The sequence below is a fragment of the Linepithema humile genome, chromosome 2 (genome assembly GCF_040581485.1).
Source record: "Linepithema humile isolate Giens D197 chromosome 2, Lhum_UNIL_v1.0, whole genome shotgun sequence".
Taxonomy (NCBI): domain Eukaryota; kingdom Metazoa; phylum Arthropoda; class Insecta; order Hymenoptera; family Formicidae; genus Linepithema; species Linepithema humile.
Genome location: NC_090129.1, coordinates 23,643,832 through 23,664,807, shown reverse-complemented (window position 1 = coordinate 23,664,807; position 20,976 = coordinate 23,643,832). Strand labels below are relative to the sequence as shown.

General features: G+C 31.5%; 6 protein-coding genes across 14 annotated transcripts in view; 2 read left to right on the top strand and 4 right to left on the bottom strand.

Moving 5' to 3' along the window:
- Nucleotides 1-1,210: 1,210 nt before the first annotated feature.
- On the bottom strand, nt 1,211-5,799 carry LOC105670486 (C3 and PZP-like alpha-2-macroglobulin domain-containing protein 8). Of its 2 annotated transcripts, none has more exons than XM_067350344.1 (6): nt 5,564-5,799; nt 4,971-5,484; nt 4,671-4,810; nt 4,448-4,572; nt 4,224-4,375; nt 1,211-4,076 (listed from the first exon to the last, which is right to left on the bottom strand). In XM_067350344.1, the coding sequence occupies exons 2-6, from the start codon at nt 4,978-4,980 to the stop codon at nt 3,586-3,588; spliced, it is 918 nt and encodes a 305-aa protein (XP_067206445.1). In that variant the 5' UTR covers nt 4,981-5,484; nt 5,564-5,799; the 3' UTR covers nt 1,211-3,585. The 2 variants fall into 2 exon arrangements, with proteins under 2 accessions (XP_067206445.1, XP_012219448.1); XM_012364025.2 differs by having other exon boundaries at nt 4,971-5,129.
- Nucleotides 5,800-7,090: 1,291 nt separating this feature from the next.
- On the top strand, nt 7,091-10,034 carry LOC105670484 (probable ATP-dependent RNA helicase ddx17). Its single transcript, XM_012364024.2, has 3 exons — nt 7,091-8,198; nt 8,491-8,545; nt 8,714-10,034. The coding sequence occupies exons 1-3, from the start codon at nt 8,190-8,192 to the stop codon at nt 9,856-9,858; spliced, it is 1,209 nt and encodes a 402-aa protein (XP_012219447.1). The 5' UTR covers nt 7,091-8,189; the 3' UTR covers nt 9,859-10,034.
- Nucleotides 10,035-10,184: 150 nt separating this feature from the next.
- LOC105670480 (lisH domain-containing protein ARMC9-like) lies at nt 10,185-16,381 on the bottom strand. Of its 5 annotated transcripts, XM_067350276.1 has the most exons (19): nt 16,041-16,381; nt 15,899-15,956; nt 15,643-15,804; nt 15,431-15,560; nt 15,278-15,351; nt 14,894-15,124; nt 14,594-14,796; nt 14,148-14,520; nt 13,751-13,921; nt 13,427-13,675; nt 12,963-13,274; nt 12,731-12,864; nt 12,426-12,510; nt 12,123-12,364; nt 11,910-12,015; nt 11,365-11,828; nt 11,203-11,270; nt 10,739-10,769; nt 10,185-10,498 (listed from the first exon to the last, which is right to left on the bottom strand). In XM_067350276.1, the coding sequence occupies exons 2-19, from the start codon at nt 15,926-15,928 to the stop codon at nt 10,345-10,347; spliced, it is 3,219 nt and encodes a 1,072-aa protein (XP_067206377.1). In that variant the 5' UTR covers nt 15,929-15,956; nt 16,041-16,381; the 3' UTR covers nt 10,185-10,344. The 5 variants fall into 5 exon arrangements, 3 of the variants coding, with proteins under 3 accessions (XP_067206377.1, XP_067206378.1, XP_012219440.2); XR_010888711.1 differs by lacking the exon at nt 11,365-11,828 and having other exon boundaries at nt 10,474-10,498; XM_012364017.2 differs by lacking the exons at nt 11,365-11,828; nt 11,910-12,015 and having other exon boundaries at nt 10,190-10,498.
- A 65-nt stretch (nt 16,382-16,446) lies between these two features.
- LOC105670487 (alpha-ketoglutarate-dependent dioxygenase alkB homolog 6) lies at nt 16,447-17,702 on the top strand. Its single transcript, XM_012364030.2, has 5 exons — nt 16,447-16,629; nt 16,715-16,891; nt 17,021-17,128; nt 17,271-17,369; nt 17,438-17,702. Exons 1-5 carry the CDS (start codon nt 16,582-16,584, stop codon nt 17,693-17,695), a joined length of 690 nt encoding a protein of 229 aa, XP_012219453.2. The 5' UTR covers nt 16,447-16,581; the 3' UTR covers nt 17,696-17,702.
- Nucleotides 17,158-19,010, bottom strand: thoc7 (THO complex 7). The gene is made up of 4 exons (XM_012364031.2): nt 18,625-19,010; nt 18,023-18,447; nt 17,753-17,930; nt 17,158-17,376 (listed from the first exon to the last, which is right to left on the bottom strand). Exons 1-3 carry the CDS (start codon nt 18,632-18,634, stop codon nt 17,754-17,756), a joined length of 612 nt encoding a protein of 203 aa, XP_012219454.1. The 5' UTR covers nt 18,635-19,010; the 3' UTR covers nt 17,158-17,376; nt 17,753.
- Nucleotides 19,011-19,120: 110 nt separating this feature from the next.
- kst (spectrin beta chain, non-erythrocytic 5 kst) overlaps nt 19,121-20,976 on the bottom strand; it is a 58,294-nt gene continuing 56,438 nt past the window's right edge. For all 4 annotated transcript variants that reach the window (XM_012364013.2, XM_012364010.2, XM_012364011.2 and 1 more), the window contains one exon: nt 19,121-20,820. In XM_012364013.2, coding sequence (XP_012219436.1) covers nt 20,578-20,820 — 243 coding nt within the window. In that variant the 3' untranslated portion in view covers nt 19,121-20,577. The remainder of the gene's footprint in view (nt 20,821-20,976) is intronic.

The window sequence follows — 20,976 nt, the reverse complement described above, 5'->3', positions numbered from 1 at the left end:
AAGGTACAAGGGAATACTTACATTAGAAATATACAGTCTTTTAAATGCTCCGACAAATAGTGTAATGATAATAGCAACGGTATTATATTTCAACACTGATTTATTTCTATATAAACTAAGAAAGGAACAATGGAATTCATATGCTATTTCGCAATTGAACGACTTGAAATTGCAGCGCATAAACGCGAGCCCGGCCAAATATTCGGCCAATTAGCGACGCGCATTTTGAATAACGAGTTAATTGAGACGCATCATGAATCAGCAGTTTTCACAAGCGAGTCGTTTTGTTTAAATAATTGTCGAAAGTGTGTTGAGCGTCGAAAATGAGTAAGTCATCAGGTATGAGTGAGTGATAATTCGGTAGAACTCATTTCGCGGAGTGCGTGATAGTGTTTGCAATGTGTTTTGTGTGGAATTAGTGATGAAGAAAGCCGAAAGAAGAACAATGTTCCGGGAGGGAGTAGCTGCGAATTTTGGAGCTTTGCAATGCAGGAAATGGAAAAATACTACCCAGGGATATGCATAGGTAAGTACTCTGCCAGTGATGTTATCCTCGAATTTTATTCTTTCGAAAGTCAACAGCATATATATTTACATCGAAATTATTGGTTTTACCACTTGTTATGCCGACTCTAAACAAAACGCCATTCGTCATAGTTGAACAAATACTCTAATAAATTTCGAATTTAGGTAGAGCCCATCAGACAAAGCCTTTATTATAATGTTCTGCTTGGCCGTATGAATTTAAATTGAACACTAATCACTTAGCAAGAGCTATAGCGATAGATTATAATTTTCTCTTTCTCGGTCAGTATCATTAACAAACGGCCAAGTGGCATATCATATTAGCGCCATCGGTTGGACTTTGCTTAAAGTTCGTTCTCAATAAATGCCAAACAGTGTGCTAGGTTAGGTTCTCCAGTGTCTTCGTTGAAAGAAAATGAAGTATTGAGATATATTGTTTGAGATATATTTTTGTTTTGTGAGATTCTAATGATATCTTTGCAATTATTCTAATATGTATTATAATCAATACGATCTACTTATATGTGATATTACATATATATATTGTATATTATACATGGATATTATAATTTGCAATATTATATTTAATTGATGAATGGACACATCATATGGAGTCCAGTAAGCTACTTTCTTGCTGTTAAATTTGCGAAGAGTTAAAATATTTCATTGGGCTGGATAAAAATCATTTTTACAACGGTTATCTTACTTTATTTTGACTGCAAATCAGCAATTGCTGCAATTATTTTGCTTGCTTAGTGCACGTTTGTTAACTCTACATAATACAATATTATTCTTAATTTAGACACGGGTATCAAGAATTTCAATACTTAATGAAATACTTTTTGATGTACAATGATTCAGGATCTTATGTTAGTGATAAAGATTGTGCTTATGCATCTAATATAAAAATAGTTGTGAGATACTGCATTTGATTCTAACAATGATACTTAATGATATATTACCAGAAAATAAGTATAATTGCTATATGTTTATATACTTAGAAAATATGTAATATCTTAATATATACTTATATATTACACAACAATAATAACAAAATACTATATTCAGTATACATAGCTCACATAATGTCATGAATTTATATCTTAAAAAGACATTTTTGTCTGGAATACTTCTATGTTTTTAAAACCAAAACACTTTTTACTACATTTTCTTCCTATTTCTAATATTTTTTAAGATATATGATTATTACATTACAAAAAATAATGTAATATATAATTGTAATCTTAAAAAATTAATACGGAAAACCCCTTTGCTATGTTTTTTATCTCATTTTTTCTTATTTTCTAAACAATGCAAGGAAAATCTGAGTTATAAATCATATATACATGTTTCTTATCTTTTGTTTGTCAATTTAAAAATAAATAGAAACTAGTTATTTTGAATTTATAATCAAATACAATAACAGATTTCATAAAAATCTCACTGCTTTATGAAATAGTTATACAATGCAATCGTGGCACATGTGCTACATAGCAATTATATTTTGACTATTACAAATTACATGTATAGCTTTACACACAAATTTACAATGATAGAAACAACAAAGTAAAATTGCTGTCTTATTGTGCTTTTATACAGTGCTCTCAATTAATAGATGACATTCTTAATTAATTTGTACAGCCTTGCTCATAGTAACATTTATATTTCACAACTGACCGTTTGAGTAGCAAGGAAGAAAAAGAATTGAGTGCTCGATACAAAAAGAAACATTTGCTACAGATACTGTAGAATACTTGTTACTAAGCTAATATCAGCTTATATAAATATGAATATTTCTTTTTTTGGTTTTGGTTGTCGTTCCATTGTTAATTCTTTTATTATCATATCACAATACCATAGATAAAATATTAGAATTCTGTTTTACGTTTAAAATTGGCCATTTGCAGATTAATTATAAAACCCTGAGTAGTCACTAAATTAAAGAAGTACATAATAACTAGCTTCACATAGTTAGAGAATCTAAATAAATATAGTTCAGGTATTTGCAGAATACTTTGCTGGCAAACATTTTTCTTTTTGCTAATATATCCGCACAAAATAAATTTTATGATTATAATTCAATGCTTTTTAACATTATTATTCTTAATGCTATTTTTAATATAATAGTAGGATACACATTAACACTATAACACATTTTTATCGGTGGTCTTTTTTATCTTTAGCAGAGTAATAAGTTTCATATCTCATTAAATATTATTCAATAATTCACAACTCCTAATTAGCATCTTTACGATTAACATTGAATCTAAATATATCAGCATTTGTGTATAAGAATGGAATAGCCAACATCATTTGCAGTAATAATTTTGAAATCCATAAAAAAATATGCATCTTTATGAATTGCATTTGTATGGTTGCAATACTACAAACTATATACAATTCATTCATGTTAAGGTATAATATAGTCTATATTATTTTCATACAATTGGATTTAGAAGTATTGAATTAAAAATAAAATTAGTGAGAATTAGAAGAAGCTAATTTCAGTAAAAGTATTTATTGGCAAATGATTTCTTTTCATTTTTGATTAACATTCCATGATTCATAATTTAATCTACTTTTATCATTTTAATTAAAATTGCTAACAATAAGCCAAATAAAGTTATATCATTAAAAAAATTGAAGAAAAAGAATTATTTTATTCTTACATCAATAACTTGTAATAAATATAAAGGTACTTTGCAATACTCGCTGTATGATATAATGAAAAATATTCTTGAATCTTTAGACACAAAGTTACCTACATTTTTCCAAACTACAGAGCAACATTAGAAATAATTGAATATAAAATTATCACAATTCAACAATATTTTGAATTCATAAAATCTAGTAGCTTCCTAGAGTAAAGAATTTTATTCTACGTAGCAATTAAATTTCTTAGTCTCTTGCCATGTATAAGAAAACAGGAGCTTTAAAGATATGACATCTATTCTGAATGCTGATGCATACAATTTCAATTAAAATTTTATGGAAAGAATTTAACTAACTTATGCGGAAAATATTTTTCATCCCATAGAAAAATAAATACATTCTGTCGATTTACCTCCCAATACACTCGACTCCATAGTTATCATGTATGACTAAGGCCTCGTACTCTAGGTAGGGCATCTCTTGGCCGTTCAGCGGTATGTAACATACCTGATGATTTGGTTGTATCTTTCCGATGTGATAGATCCCCTCGAGCAATACTCTACCGATGAACAGAGCGTAACCGTCCTCAGTTTCGCCGGCTGGTAGAGCATGCAGAGGCACGCTACCCTCCCATGATTTCACCCAGTTCACGTCCTTGCCACACAGCACTTGGAAATCACGCTTCTCATGAACATTGCCGCCCCATACGAGTGTGCAGACATTTTCACGGATGCCGCCCGGTGTCACAGTTCCTTCGTGATGTGCCCGACCTACGTACAGACCATCCTCAGAGGCCATCACTGCGTTTTGAGGCAGTCCGATCGCCTCGCTAAAATCCACCCAGAAATGGCATGTATCCACCAGTTGCTGTCTGATGGCTGACGACGTAAACTGGCACTCTAATATAAATTGTTTTTATTAACAATGATATACAATACCAGTTATCGTTATTTCTCCTCGTACAGAATTTTGATTAATCGTAAGATGTTAGGGATTTATAGATCAAGAAGTGTCAATTTTGAAAATATAAGAATGAGTTAATGTACCTTCGATTATCCATTCTCCAGTAGCACCCCATGCAGTACTAAATCCTACATAATTTATAACAAACGGACTTCTGTCTTTATAAGACATAAATGACTCATCAAAATCATGCACATCTTCGCAATTAACACTTAACAATCCATCGCAAGACCATCTGTAAAGCAGAAAACAATTAAAATGAGGGATCCATAGGATCATGTACATATAACTTTCATAATTTTCTTACTGTATAAAAATATCACACATCTCGTCAGATTTCAATATATCTCTAGTCTCTGCTTCTGCCACATCTGGCTCGGTATTATTTCTTTTTATAGCTGACATAGTATTTCCCCATCCTCCGATAATAATCTAAAACAAAATTAATGTAAGATTTACAATATATGATTCAGATACAAATAAACATGCAAATAAATTGTATAAATTAACAAGACAACAAAGTAATATACCTCGTATACATTAGAGTCGCTACCAAGATGCGTTCGTAGAGCAATCCTTGCATCATGACTAGCTTTAATACCTATACTGATGCTATTTTTTGTGATCGGTATATAACGATAGTCGAGACTGTCCGCTGTAGTAATACGAACTAAAATAAATCATTGGTTAATTGGTTACAATTGGGAGGATAAAAAACACAAAATATATAATAATTTCTGTCTTGAAAAATTGCTAACTTTTTGTATTACACTAGAGAAATCTTTAACCGATTATTGGATACAATTATAATTGTATAATCATTGACTTACGCGGGCTCATTTTGCGAAAAGCCTAGAACTCCTCTGATACGTACGAATCAATAAAAAAAATGATTCATACTAGTCATATATCGGTCGCATTCACGCGATGCCGAGCCTCCCGTCTAAATTTCCAAATCGTTATCTCTCATTATCTCAAATCTTGTATCACTTAAAACAAACAAGAAAAATCATATTCGAATCTCGCATACCAATAAATCGCACGCTATCGATGATTAAGATACAACGTTAGGAATACAAAGTGACCTTTCTGAGTTCATTCTCCGCTTAATTCACCCGAGCGGTATGAATCTCATATCAATGTATTTATATACAGATATAAATATGCAGATAAAGATTACGTTAACGTAAGGAAATACATTAATGCAGTCCTCACGAGGAATAATCGTAAATTTTCGTTTCGGAATGTCAGGTCGAAGTGATATGTCAGAATATTGCATCTGAGATTGTGCAAACGGTACAACGAAACAGTGAGATTCGAACACGTGCACAGCCGTCGACAGAACTATCGAAATATCAAACGTTATAATCACTCGTTCGAGAATCTGATTTGCTACGATGAAATTCGCATGTTTACAACTCACACGTTTATAATTCACTCAAAGGCATGACAGCTTGGGTGTATGCGTGTTTCGGTACTGCTTGTCGGAATTGCTTGCGATGCGACAAACGAGTGAACGCCTTTATCTACTGCCAATATCGACAAGATACGATCAAATGATCGTCGTGTTGAGAATTACGAGTTCCACGATCCCGTGTTCATATCTTACACGGCGGACATCTCACTGTTGTCAGAATGCCAAGAATGTCGCTACTTCATCGACGTATCGATACTTTCATTTCGATGTCTCAACGATAACATAGCATCGATACTATTTTTTTCTCGCTCGGTACTGTTATAAAATTATCAATTATTTTTGTCAATATAGCATTTGCTTGGAAATATGTCAATCATTAATTAATTTGATGATGTTGAATTGTTGATAGTGTTTATATATTTGAAATAATACTCCCAAATATGGTTCTCAAATGTGCGATATATTGCGCGCCAAATTAAATTCAGAATATTCCCCGAAGAATAAAATTACAATTACTTCAAACACTTACGATACTCGTTTAAAGATACTATCGTGTCGGTCGTGTTTCTCGAAGGTCAAGATTTTACTTACATTAGCATCAAAGAGAGTTGCATGTTTGGCATTAATTGTACTCAACTTTCCATTCTCATTTTACTTTCTGTGACATGCACACAGCATTTACATAGTGTCATAAAAAGGCAATGACTTATTCAATTCTTGAGAAACTTAATTTAATTGTACTTAATAATAATAATAATAATAATAATAGCACCATGACAATTAAAGCCATTAAAACAAGTTTCTTAAAAAATTTAATTGCTTAAATTTATTTTAATTATATATAAAAATGTTTGAAATATGATTCTTTTTTCCTATTTTACTTTGTTAACGTTAAATTTAATATTACGTACATATTTTTTAATATATTTTATATTAAGATTAATCATTAATAATTAAATGCAAGACACACATAATTATTTCAACAATTTAAAAAAAAAAATTTTTTATATCAAATATTATTTATGTTTTAGCGTTAAATAGAGACCAATGCAGACATTAACATTTACATTCAACTGTCTAGGTCATTGTCGTTTAAATATCGATTGAAATATATCTAATTAACATAAAATGAATACGCGATTGAATGAATATGTGCGGAAAGTAGAAAGCATTAAAAAGAACAACGGGCAAAACTATGAAACTACCGGATGTACATAGCTACATTGTAAAAGTACCATTTCGACTTCCGGGACACCTAGCAAAGGGTTGTAATTTTCTCTGCTTCGTTTGAGAACTTTCGAATTAAACGCATGAACTTGAATCACTGACCGCAGATCTGTCCGACAATTACAGGCACGCAAATTGCACGCTTAAGATTTCTGCTAATGCACTTATTCTATTTCATAATTTATTAATTCATTATGTAAAAAATGTTATTAAGGACATTAATTAAATTTTAATTCAATAAAAATTTTTTTATATATTTATATTATATTTTCGACATAAGATAATGTAATTTCTTATAATAATCGTGAAAATAAACATTTAAAGGAAAAGAATTATTCATTATGAAAGTATGTTATTCACTATGAAAAATACAAAAAAGATGTTAGTAGATTGAGATACGCTTTCCACAATAAGATAGTTATTCATTAGGAGAAATAAAAATTCTCACGTTATATTTGTTATACTTAAGGGAACAACGAAAAACTTTCTTTTCTACGTAGAAGCATTATTATTCAGACAAGGCGCTCGGTTTACGTACGTATGTAAAATACGAGTAAAATATCCTTTCGTTGGTCATGAATTTCAATAGGTTCCACTTAAAATTTCCATAAGAATATGTATTTAACGATCCGCGAGAAATTAAAATCCGATAGATAAATTATATCCGAGTGATAAATTATATTTGATCAACTGTGAACAAACATTATGAATAATCTAGCATTTTATACGTTGATTTTCTGCGCCAAGAAAATTAGTAAAAGATCTATTAGAATATTTCGATTATATTACTTTACGTCATACTACAGATCGGAGATTTTATTTTTTTATATTGATAATAATCTCTCTGTCTGCGATATTAATATGCATAGTATAAGTACATGGAAATTATGCATATATCTTACTGCTGTACCGAGTACATCCAAGGAGATATTTGTTCTCATGAATGTCTGCAGCTACTATGTCATGCATAATCCTATTGTGATGCAAAGAATACTATGATGTACAGTTGATTATTGTAATAGAAGCGGACAGTTCCTCCTAGAGTTATCTTGATAGAGGCTTCGTGCATTAGATAGGTAGGTCACAATGTCTCGTAGTTGACCGCGTAGTCACACAGAGAAGTGACCCATTGCTTTCCCTGTAAAAGTGAAGAGTTAAATCAGGTTGACTCGTTTCTCTCCGCTCTGTATGGTCGGGTCCCGACCAATGTCACATCAGTATGTGCGCACCGAGATCGCTTTTACCTTTCCGCGAAGCGAGGGAGTGGGTTGCATAGGGGTATAAAACAGAAAACAGCGCTTTAGCCAGCCAATATGTGTGTAGTTCTATTTTAGTAGACAACAGAGATCTATTAGTTCTCAGTCGATTGACATTGAGTTATTGTCGAGACGCGACCGAAGTCAGCATGCTGCTAGTAAGTAGATATCAGTGTAATCTATAAGTGATGTAGAGAGAATATCTGAATATTACAGAAAGCATTTTAAAAATATATAAAAAATCTTGAAACTAAGATGTTACTACATTATCATTTTTTTCAATTAAAATCAATTTTTTGAAATAACATAAAATGTGCTGTTATAAAAAAAAAACAATTTACAATTAGCTTACAGAAGTTATAATTATGTCAATTTTTCAATGAATTAAAAATTTATATTAAAGTTTAATTACATTAATCAGTTTTTTTACGAAATAATTATTTTTTTTAGAGCGCAGTGATAATTTGTTGTGTGATAGTTGCAAATGCGGAGCCACCTCTTAACAGTACGTATTAATTAATCTTCGTTGTTGCATTGTATATACATTTTCGTAAAATTATTTATGAACATGCAGATAAAGCATTTTTTATAAAATTTGAAACATTAATATTATATTAAAATCAATATTCAAAGTTAAGTTAAATCGCATTTCAATTGAAACATTTTATTGTAGGCTACTCTTATACTGGAGATAGCAATGGGTACGATTATAATACCGTTACTAATAATGGATACTTAAGCTCCAAGGATAGCTATCAAAACAGTGGAAACTTTTACGGTGCTGGAGACACCAGTCATAAATTATCCAACCACATCGGCGGCCATTCATTAATTAATGCCGGTAATCAGGGGAGCATAGGAGGTGACGTAGGAAACAGTTACAAAGGATACTCCGCAAATGAACAGGGGAGTGAATACGGAGGATATTCCAATCCTTACGAGAATTCCGAGAATAGCGACTCTTATACTCGCACCGTGACGTCTACGCCGTTTAGAGGATATTCCGGTTCTAATTCCGGCGAGTCGACTTTTAACGCGTACTCAAGCGGTCCTGCGGCCCACAAAGACACCGATTTTGGCCAGTACGCGTCTAGCAGCAGTAGTAACAGTAAAAGGATACCCGCTTTCCCAGGATATCCCAGACCAATATTAGAAAATTATCCCGAAGGCTCTGATCACAGCAACGTGCAGGGATATCACGGTTCCTCCGGTTCAAGCTATCCCGAGAGTGATCACGCCTTCTCCCCTTATTCTCCGAGCGGTCTGGAATACTCGTTTGGAAAGCAGAAAGACGAGCCGTACAAAGGCGGCAACAAGTACAGCGATGTCTATTCGATACCGTCCGAGACGCGTTACACGCGGGGAAACGCGGGACACGCGAGCCACAATCACGACGTTCCGCCGTACATATCGAGTTCCGGTCCGAGCGGTCACTTGCTCAAGATGCACGGCTCTGGTAATGTCTGGTATTCCTCGGGAAAACCGGGTAAATACAGTTACAAATACTTGTCTCGCTACGCTCCGAATACTGGAGTAACTTACTTGTCGAGAGATCGCGACGGCTATTACACTCCTTTCAATAAAGGCGGTGGGAAACTCATTATAATTAAGGATACTAGACCGAGCTACGCCGGCGGTCATGTTTATTCCGATGAGCCGTCTTACGCCGGCGGTTACAGGAGTAAGAGCGCCGGTTACGCCACTTCACCGAATTTTAGCGGATACAGCGGCAACAGTAGTTACGATGACGGTCCGGCTATGCTTAGGCGATATAGAAACGCCGGTGGACTGCTACTGCAAAAAGCTGTTTATCCTTGATATTATTTAATGCAAAATCGTATTTAAAAGTATAACGTTTAGATGTGATTAAAAATTGTATATATATATATTTATTTTGTAAGTATTTTTTTAATAGTTATTGCGTTATTCGGAATAAAGATGCTGTTTAATGTTTTTAAAGACTGAAGTGGACGTTTCCATTATTTCCCTCTTAATTGTACATACAAATAGAAGTATTCTTGATATGTTAATTGTCAAAATCTCTTTTTCTTTTTGAGGAATTCCGCATTCTCGTTTCATAGAATCAATATTGATTATTGATGGGGTGTGAAATAATTATTGTCATGAATAATACATGTATTTGAGATTTATTTATATCTATTTTTTAGATATTATCGCATACTTTTTTATGAAAATTATTTTGAGTATTTAAGATAAACACTGTAAGAATTCTAAAAGCATTGTATAATAATTTAGTTATTACAATTCTAATTTATAGATAACAAAACGTTTTAATTGCACTTATTATTTAGAATTTTCGATATAATGTTCATGTCTTTGTGGAGGTGTTCTTGATAATTTAGGCTTGGCCAAGAACGCCTCTTCCTCTTTAGCAATTTCGGGGTCATTTTTCCATGAAGCATCTTTAACTATATTGCTATCATGGTTATTAGTATTCCTACAAACAATGCTGTTACTAGATATAGATTTATTTAAAAAATTAGAAACATTATTAAGAAACAACGAACGTATAATGTTTATTCAACATCATAAATCGATCATAAAAATATATAAACTGCCATCACATGACGTATATATGTATAACAATTAAACAATACAAAATACGTGCTTCAACAATACAAATAAATATCCAAAAGCTGTGAGAAGTGCACTGCAACGTGAATACAGTTTTACTCACAGCGACGCTATACTGCTGAATTTCTCCATTTCTATAAAAAAATCAAATATTACTATTTATATTAATAATAATAATTTGACTTTTGGCTAATTATCTTATCTGTTTTTAATTATTTTTATTTTTTACGATAAAAAAATTAATATTTGTAATTCTTATTAAATCGCATATATAAATAGAGATATTCTAAACTGTCGTAAAAACGCGAGATGTTATCTAAATATTTCAATGATTTGGGAATGTGTCATCTAACTGGTTAATATTTATCTAAGTTTCTATCACTTTCGTTTACGTGCTCCAATTTTTCTAAAGTTTTGCATGTGTAGGGAAAGTCGCAAAGCTTTCACTGCATGTCACTTTGAATTATTCTTCTAATGTGCCAAGTTCGTCATCTTTAAGTCAGCGTTTACGAGTCTTATTCTGAATGTACCGTCATCAATCAATAGTTAAACATGTCAAGTACGCACCTGTCTGACCATTCTCGCGACCGGATACAAGAGTCATAGAGGATGTCAATGCGGTTTCACTGCTATCCCTGCAAATTGATTTTTATTAATTACAAAGTAAATTAAATTAAAAACTGTGTCATGTTAGATTTGTCAGTTAATTCCGATTAATTGATAACGCACTGGGAAGTCCGATTGTCATATAAATAAATTGTATCGTTAAGAATTGTCCCTTCAGGAAAAGTTTGCTGAAATATTTTCGTTGCTTTTAAAGGCAAGTTTTCTAATGCTGTTTCTCTTAATTTTCCGTCGTGCAATTTTCCTATATCAATCCTATTTTCCGATCTGTATAATTTTAATCGACCCACTTGTACATCATTATTTATCTCGAATCTTGGATTTACTCTTGTGCTAACGTGATTATCGTGATCAAATTTATATTGATTATAATTTCTCTTGTTGTGCGCGCTTGATGGCCAAACTGTATCTTTTAATGTAGTTAAATATTTATTTTGTCTTTTGTGCAAACGATTTTCGCATTTCGTAATTAGAGAAGAGTCAGTGCCGACAAATCCTTTTGCAATATTTTGAATATTATTTGCGGGAAGCGATTCTTTATTTATGTCATTTGCGATAATTCTTTGTCCCTTAAAAGTATTATCGATATAATATATCCAATTTTGTCACAACAATAAGAATACACCACAAATTTATCATGAATATTATACCTTCAAGAAGGAATCCGATAAATTTGATATTTTTTGTTTAGTAAAGGCTGCTTGTTTAATACAACTTTCTTTCGGCAACATTTTATTTTTCATCTTGACATTATACCTATCATATATCAATTTATTACAATTTATGCCAATAGATGCCAATTCGGTCATTTTCTATGTGTAAAAAATATTGATAAAAGACGTATATTTTGCACGCATAAATACCTTAGCGCAGGATATGATGGATGTTTACTACATAGATGATTATCATATTGATTGTCATAAAAATCGATGGGATCCACTGTAGATATATTTTGTAAAGTTCTATCTGTGAGTATAACATCCTGAGAAGCTTTTAAAGAAATGCTATAACACATTGCGAGTAACGTTTCTCCGTTCAATTCACCGACATAATTTTGCAATGGGTCATTTTCGTCTAATTCATTTTCCAATATATCCAATAGTTCCTACAAGAATTTTTGAATACTCAAATAGTACTCTCATATCATGAAGTCGTATCGTACTTACATTCTCATCATCTCCGGTTTCGTCATTCTGCGGTGTATTAACGTTATCGCTCCTCTGCATCTTCAATATATGATCTAGATGCTTTCTATCGTATCGAAATTATGATAATAAAAGAAATTTATTATATTCTAATTACATTTACAAATATAAGCGTTCCAAACAAGCTTTGAAACAGAGATTTACGGATTCAATAAAAAATTTATTCAAGAAATAAGTAAAAAAAACATGTTAAGCAAATTTCAACAAGATTATTTTCATACAGGAATGATTAATGTCTTTGTCAGAATTTTTATCAAAATATTCACCTCATTTCTGCAGTTGTCTGTTGATTGTTATCAAAATAATCCGATGTATTGTAATGTTTCATTTTCCTCGCTTCTTCATTGATTATAGGATTACTCAAAAAATTATTCAGCGCTCCATTGATGTATGGTAGTGACTAGTAAATGACAAAATATTATATATAAACTTGTTAAACTTTCTAAAATTTTTATTGTGTAAATATTTTTATTAAATATGCGTGAAAATTTTACTCACAGCTGCGTGATCTATCGAGAGAAGGATGAGTAAAGTAGAGACGAGTAAAGAAGATATCTTAGATGCTCTGGCTTGCGCTAATCGATGTAACGACAGGTTCATTAAAAGCGCAGTAGCATATTCGAGTCTGTATAAACTTATGATGCGACATTCATCATGTAAGTGATTGATTAACCATTCCAGCAAACCACTTTCTATCATATATATCCGTTGCTGTCTACGTAGAGAGAGTTTCTGTAGCATCGCTATCATCATATCACACGCGAAAGAGTCCATTCCGTCAGTATAATTATTATCGAGACAAGCAAAGGTCTGAAATATGAAACAATTTTTATTAATCATAAGTCTTACAATAATTTATCTTCATAATATTCTAATTAAAATATTTATCAACCAAGATTTTGATTTTATAAATGATATTACAAGAAGAATATGATTCACTGTTAATTTATGTGAAAGCGTACCACGTTTACGACAGTGGATCCGACTGATAGATAATCTCTTCCACATCTAAAAGATGCTAGTGTGTTTAGCAATCGTGCAGTAAACTGCTGTAAAAGATGTCTGGCGTAAGCTTCTCCTGCAGTCAATAAGCATGGTAGGACTAGCTTGCCACTGTCGCTAACAATTTGTCCATGAAGTCCCAGCAAATCGCGATTTATATATTCGTGCAGGACTTCGTCCTGTTCTGCCGGTTGCGCGAGCGTTATTTTCTAAAATATAATAATTATTGAAAGATAGTTAAAAGATATACTGTAGCTTTATATATCTAAGAAAGATCTTAATACCCAACGTAATGCCTGTAATAGCAATAGCTTCGTCTTCACATCTGCGTTAAGTAAATGTAATTTGATTTTTTTATAATCCAATAATTGTGGAGATATCGATACTGCTGCGATGTCGAACTTAGGCAGAGCAATTGTTTTTACATCGGTATGATCGAGTTGTAATAAGGATGGCTGTTGAAAATAGCAAGATATTAAAATATAAGGAATAGAATAAAAATTTAAAATTATGATATGTAAAAAATAACTTTTTCTAGAACTTTATATCCACATCTTATATATTTTACAAATTTTTCTATAAAAAAATTTAATTATTTTTTGTAAGAAATTACTTAGCATTCTGATAATAATTAACATCTTATATGTTGTAATAAAAAATACGTATTAGAATTTCACTTACATAAGAAGTCTCTCTTATATTTTGGTTGAACAAATCTGGAAATATCTTCATGCAAATCTCGAGCGTTTGTTGTATATCAACAGCTTGTCCTTTCACCGAATTCTCCAATGCTGTTGTTAATTCCTCGGCAACGTTTACCAGTTTATGATAATCCGCGTGTAGTCTGTGAAACCTCACTTTCAGTTTCTCATAATTTGTATAAATGCTACATAGCTGAGTTTTGGTTAATGCCAATTCCTGATTGCATTGAACTAGTCTCTTGTCTAGCTTGTGCGCCTTTCGTAAACTATCAATACTTTCTGCCGGATTCAATATACTTCTTCGCGAATCATTGATCGTAATTTGGTCTCCGGTAATGTGTGTTTGTGTACTCCTGTAAATAATAGTACATATATCATTTTTAGTTTCGTACTACATATTTTAGTTTCGTAATATATATTTCTTACTTCGATTTTAAACTGCGACTTATTTTGTGAGAAAAATGCTCTTCGTCATCTTGATCTTCTAGAATTATATATGTAGGCATATCCCTATCGTTTGGTATGATGGGTGTATTACTTTTTGTAATCTTATTTTGTGTCGTAGGAACTTGTATAAAAGTCTGCGATTGTGTTTTATTAGAGTTCACATTATTTAAATCAACCAAATCCTATAAATTTTTCATAGGATTTATTTTCATCCATTGTTTCTTTATAAATGCATGACACATAGAATCGGAATTATTAAATCATATAGAACTTACTTACTTGTTTATGATTAATGATAAATAAATTCAAATTTTTTGATAGTTCATCCATCCAAGATTGTTCTAACATTTTGGAGAAAAAATCATTTGCATGAAGATCTTCTATGAACGGTAATGCATACAACGATTGCAATTCTGTATCGTGTTCTAATTCCTTGCCATCTCCATTTAAGTAATCTTGCAATTGTTTCATGCTATTATTTATATTTTTTTCGATTTCAGTTGTATTGTTCTGTTTGTTATTAATAACATTCTTAGACTAATTGCTTTTAAGATAATTTTACACACATTAAACATTAATTTAATTTTTAACATAACGGTAGAATGTTTAAAATATACAAAAAACTATTTTTTTAAATAGTACATTCAAGAAAGTAAAAATCACCTCCTTGCATTTTTCCAAAATAGGATCTTCTTCCATTGAAGACAATTTCAATGCACTTATTTCTGATGATAGCTCTAATTTACAATAAAAAAATTAAAATATATAAATTATATATGTATTTATTGTATATGAGATAATTTTTTTATTTTTTACCGTGTTCTTCATATTGATGGGTATTTAATTTGCGTTTAGGAAGTATAGCAAAATGCACATGTAAATAAAATGTTAACTTTTTATATTCTTCACACTGTTTAGTGTTGTCAGAAAACAAGTCATTCCACAACTGCAAAATAGCGAAATATCATATTTTACAAAAAAAATTATACATATTTGTATCTAATACTATTATACAGGTAACTTTTTACCTGGAAAAATACTGAATAATTTCCGATATTGTAATATAGCATTAGTTGAGCATAGGGATTTGTATTGACTCTTAATTTGCATTCCAAATTTTGGAAGCCCATTTTTGAAGCTTCTTCAATTAAAGCTTCAGCAGTACTCTTCAAATTATGATCCAAAAGAAACTGAAGTGCGGAAAAAAATTTATGCATGCATCTTGTTTGAAAAAAATATTAGGCACTTTAAATGCAATGTTAGAGTTATTGCATTAAATCATACCTGGTGAATTTCCTCGATATTTTCAGCCATTCTTCATGAATATCATGCCTTGTCGTATCTAGAAATATTATAATAAACTTTCGTAAAATTTTGCAAATAAATTGTAAGCAATTTCTACATTTTCTTAACTTATTTTGCTTACTTCAATTTGACTATCACTCAATTTGTTTTAGCACAAATTTGATGGGTATTTTTCTTGTAAACATTTATAAGGCGGAATATAATAATTTAGGTCATTAATCGATTTTATGCAAATATATTATTGATCAACATACCGCACTCAACAGCAACGTGTATTCTGATTCTCACAATAAGGCTCTAATATTTACAATTAAAATTCGCGCTCGTTAAATATAAAAGTAAATGTCGAAATACGTTGTTAGAAGCAATTTTTATCACGACATTCCGATATCCGTGGAATAGAATTGACAATTTGCCATCGCCATGTGACCCGCAAAGGAAAACAAACGTTTGACGTTTACGACTGCGTACAACTCAGGCTTCTGCTAGCTGTTATTATCATACATTTCCTTGTACGCAAGCGCACGCATACGTGCGGTTTCTTAGCTGTCACGTTGTTTTCATTACCGTTCATCGACATTTATCGATCTACAAAACTATTTTTTAGAGAAGATTTATAAGACAAACTCGTATTTGTGTTATAATTTAGGAAGATTAGAAAAATGGCTGAAGAGAAGTATACCTTATTGCAAAACGCGGTTGTCTCACAGGTTTATTTTCATTAATTGCTGGTATTATATTCAGAGGAAAAGGGGTTATATATGTTTTATTTTTTTTTTAATTTATAAATCACAGATCCCTGATAGTGCATGTTACATACCGAATTTTATCACGGAAGAGGAAGAGAAACAGGTTATGAAGTACATAAATAATGCACCGCAACCAAAATGGATGCAATTGAGTAATCGTAGGACTCAAATTTGGGGTGGCATAATGCTTCCCAAAGGAATGATAGCGGATGAGATTCCTAGTGTGAGTAACTAGGGTGTGAAAGATACTTCAATTGTCTCTCCATTTATCACACTAGAATTTATGTGCGATATTCACAAAAATGATCGTTAAATGGATACATTAATCAACATTAACACCGATACATTTTAGTGGCTGCAAAAATATATTGACAAAGTAACAGCCTTAAATGTCTTTGAAAGTGGAGTGGTGCCTAATCATGTTTTAATTAACGAATATTTGCCTGGACAAGGAATAATGGTATGTTAGATACAGAAGACCACACACAATTGATTTTTTCATTATATATAAATTATATTTATCTACATCAATTAGTAGAAAATGCTGGAATATATACATCTTGGTCTTGTACATGTTGAGCAGTAATGTATTTTTTCATCAGGCACATACAGATGGCTCACTTTTTTATCCCGTTGTAATGACTATCAGTTGTGGTTCCCATACACTCCTTGATTTTTACAAACGGCTCGACACCACAGAGGTAGATACTGCAATGTACAATAAAAAAAAGGTTGCTATAATGCATGCTCACATATATTATCCTTGCAGCAACAACAACCAAAATTAGAATTCAGCTTGCTGCTAGAACGCAGGAGTCTGTTAATTCTACAAAAGGATTTGTACCACAATTATTTGCATTCTATAGCAGAAAGAGACACGGATGATATATCAGGTACTTCAATAAAAAACCTGCACATGTGTATGGAAAAATTTACAGAGGAACAAACGATAAAACGTGGTACTAGATTGTCGCTAACAATTAGACGTGCACAAAACATTAGCAGACTAAAATTAAAAATTCAGTGAAGAATGATACAGAGTTTTGTCAGATATCGCCTTTTCATTATCACCTAACCTACTTACTTTATGAATCTGTGCACATTTGCACATCTGAGTCTTCTGCATCTTTCTCGAGACTTACATCCATTATTTCCTCATCACACTCATCTAACATTCCTTGCAGTGAATGTATAGATGATATTAAAACATGGAATTGTTTACGACGCATTTCTAACTTGTGTTCCAACTGTTCAGACTTTTCCTGCATAGAAAAAATTATTCCATAGTGTAACAAATGGATTATTGTAACAATCTTGCTTGAAAATACGAAGTTATACATATTAATAGTCAAACCTTTAAACTGCCTAACTCTTGGCGTAATGTGGAAAGCTTAATGTCAGTTTCCAATCGATCTGGTTGTTCATTGATGACTTTGGCTAATACATCATATTCAATTCTATTTTTTCTTACACGTTTGGCATCCTGCAATTCTGCTTTTGTTTTCTCTATATCTTCTTTGGCTTTTTCTATTTGTATTTCAATTTCTTTAGACAACTCTTCATAATTCTTCAATTCTTCCTGACTCATATTCGAGACAAGTCTAGATTTTTTCTGTGCAAATTCACACTGTGCTAACTGTGATAGCATTCTTTCATGTAATGTATTATCTGCATCAGAATTGTTGATCCACTTTATGAATGATTTCAATAACATATTGATCCTACGATCATCTCCTATCCCGTCGCCGTCTATGAGCAGTCGTCGACGTATTACTTCCTCTGCAAATGTACATAATATTAAAATATGGAATTGTTCTGAATCATATATTATGCTTAAGCTTAATGATGCTCTGAAAGGAAAAAATATGTATATGTATACAATTCAAATCTCTTAATTGCATTTATTGCTCAAATACTAGTTTTATAATTACAGTATTGTTCAAAAATATTATTTACCGTCAGACATGTCGTAATGTGTTTATAACCAAGCAAGCAACATTTAATGATAAATTTTTCTGTATTATCACACAAGAAATAGATTTAGCCTATCATCAAAACATACTACTAAATAGAAGCTTTTGTGAAAATATTTTATTATAAATTAAAGACACTTTCAACACAATTTTAAAAAAATAACGTAATTTGTCGTATTATATGTACGGAATTTACGATAGTTTATGCTACGTTTATGTTACGTTGTTTATGCTGTTTACACACTATCATTGACGCGATACGCCTCGGCAAGAGTGTGGCTGAAATGAGAAACTGTAGGTCAAAACTCGTGTACAGATGGTAATGAATGAAATATGCGGGATAAATGAATGGGAAAAATGGATGCACACAGTAGAAAATGTTAATGTTTTTAGTAAATACGTCTTAAGACAATCAATTGATTAGGATACTTTTTATTTGGATTCAGATTTGTAGTTCGGATTTACAAAATAAATGCGCATTTTCGTTTATTTATTTAATATTATATTTTGACCTTTTCTCTCTTTCCTTCTCTATAACTACATGCAAGCAACGGTCGCTTGCATAATACACAGTTTTTATATTGTAAATACACTTTACATTTCGTAATATCACCATTACAACAATGGTATATATATATATATATATATATATATAAACGCTTGAGAATATATTTCATCTTTTTCATCAAAAAAATACGTCTATATATCTCTCTGGTATCTAGTACATTAAGATCATTGGTCCCACGTGTGGGTCTTCAAATATATAATATTTGCAACATATATTATGACATCTACAACTTAAACATTATGCCTTTTGGGCATTTTAACGTCTCTCTGCTGGTATTTTCTTAACTTAAAAAGAAAAAGAAGGAAAAAAAAGATAATCTCCGAAAACAAAAGCCATCTTACATTTGAACGTCTTTCGTAAAGTCAGGTACATCTCAAATAAATGCGATAATGATCATCTTTCTTTTACGGGATAGTAATTTTTTATATTACAAAATGTAATTGTTCGTTGTGATTTCATAGATCTTCAGTTTCATGGACATGTTACTGCTAACAGTAACGTCATTGCTTTTCATAGCATATTCCATCATTATTAGACCAGAAACAAACATTGAGTATAAATAATTAATAACGGTAGAATTGATATATTTATATAATGTTTTAGTGAATTATATTGATTTTTTTTATTAACTGATATTTTTCAACTTTTATAATCATTAAAAATGTTCTTTAAATGTTCAGAAAAAAACTTAAAATATACAGATAAAAATATTTGTATATTTTTCTTTGTTTTATTCTTTTAATTATTTCAAAACGTTGATGGTAATCAATAACGTCAATAATATTTCCTAGTGGTTAATAAGAAATATTTCATAGTTAACAAAATTTAATTAATGATTATAACAGTTGATCATAGCAGTTTACTATTAATAACTATCCAATTTTTGTAAATATTTTTACAAATATTAGTTTTGCATATAAAGTGAAAGATTGACTATACAATAAGATCGCGAACGAAATATTCTCGAATAATTCACAACATTGGATCCGAGAACCCAAATAATAAAACAATTGCATATTTTTGAAGAATTTAAATATTATAAATGTTAACTTATGATTTCTTAGTTTATGTGAATAGGAATTTATATATTTTAATCAATTGACGATTAATCTCAATCATAAATGTGCGAAAATTTGCTGATTATACTGATTAACCTTTGATATTTGAAGTTAACACCGTATTAATATTTTATGAAACAAATTATAAATGAGACTTTTATAGAATTCATAAGAAATGAATTACTATCGGTGTCTTGTTTAGCAAAACTGTCACGATATTTCCGGGGATATTCTTAAGGAACTTCATCGTTCGTTTTACGTGGAAGATCATGTATTGCGGCATATAAGTACGCTCTGTGAAACAGCCATGTTACGATTGAGAGGGTTTCTTGCGTCTTCCGAATAGATTGCTCAATACGGAACTTCGCTTGTAATCACGATCTTTTCGATTGCTGGTCGTACTTTGCTCGCTTTCTGATCCGCTTTCTGACGCTCTTCTACCATCCACCACTGTGATGTTCGAAGGAGACGTTTGTGGTGCTGCTGGTGGAGCGACATAAGGCGGCAACGATGCTGGTCTACCGGTGAAAGTATTGTTTTGCTGTTGCATACCCTATAAAAAAAATGCACAATATATTACTTAAAGTTACAAACGAAAAATAGCGATTGACTTGTAATGGCGCATAAGAAATCCTTACAATCGTTGTAATTTTCTTAACACATTCCGTGCCGCGTGCACCATAATAAATTTAAATGGAAAGTCACGTAA

Excerpts from the sequence above, each read along its gene's own strand:
- LOC105670486 (XM_067350344.1), bottom strand. Across the intron at positions 4,573-4,670 it reads GCGACTCTAATGTATACGAG|ATTATTATCGGAGGATGGGG; the intron begins GTATATTACTTT and ends ATTTTGTTTTAG. Across the intron at positions 4,077-4,223 it reads TGGAGAATGGATAATCGAAG|AGTGCCAGTTTACGTCGTCA; the intron begins GTACATTAACTC and ends AATTTATATTAG.
- LOC105670484 (XM_012364024.2), top strand. Across the intron at positions 8,546-8,713 it reads TGCGGAGCCACCTCTTAACA|GCTACTCTTATACTGGAGAT; the intron begins GTACGTATTAAT and ends ATTTTATTGTAG.
- LOC105670480 (XM_067350276.1), bottom strand. The coding sequence starts at position 15,928 with ATGGCTGAAAATATCGAGGAAATTCACCAG. Across the intron at positions 12,016-12,122 it reads CCATCATATCCTGCGCTAAG|GTATAATGTCAAGATGAAAA; the intron begins GTATTTATGCGT and ends GATATATGATAG. Across the intron at positions 10,770-11,202 it reads TCGCGAGAATGGTCAGACAG|AAATGGAGAAATTCAGCAGT; the intron begins GTGCGTACTTGA and ends ATTTTTTTATAG.
- LOC105670487 (XM_012364030.2), top strand. The coding sequence starts at position 16,582 with ATGGCTGAAGAGAAGTATACCTTATTGCAAAACGCGGTTGTCTCACAG. Across the intron at positions 16,630-16,714 it reads AAAACGCGGTTGTCTCACAG|ATCCCTGATAGTGCATGTTA; the intron begins GTTTATTTTCAT and ends TATAAATCACAG. Across the intron at positions 16,892-17,020 it reads TAGCGGATGAGATTCCTAGT|TGGCTGCAAAAATATATTGA; the intron begins GTGAGTAACTAG and ends GATACATTTTAG.
- thoc7 (XM_012364031.2), bottom strand. Across the intron at positions 17,931-18,022 it reads AAGAGTTAGGCAGTTTAAAG|GAAAAGTCTGAACAGTTGGA; the intron begins GTTTGACTATTA and ends TTTTCTATGCAG.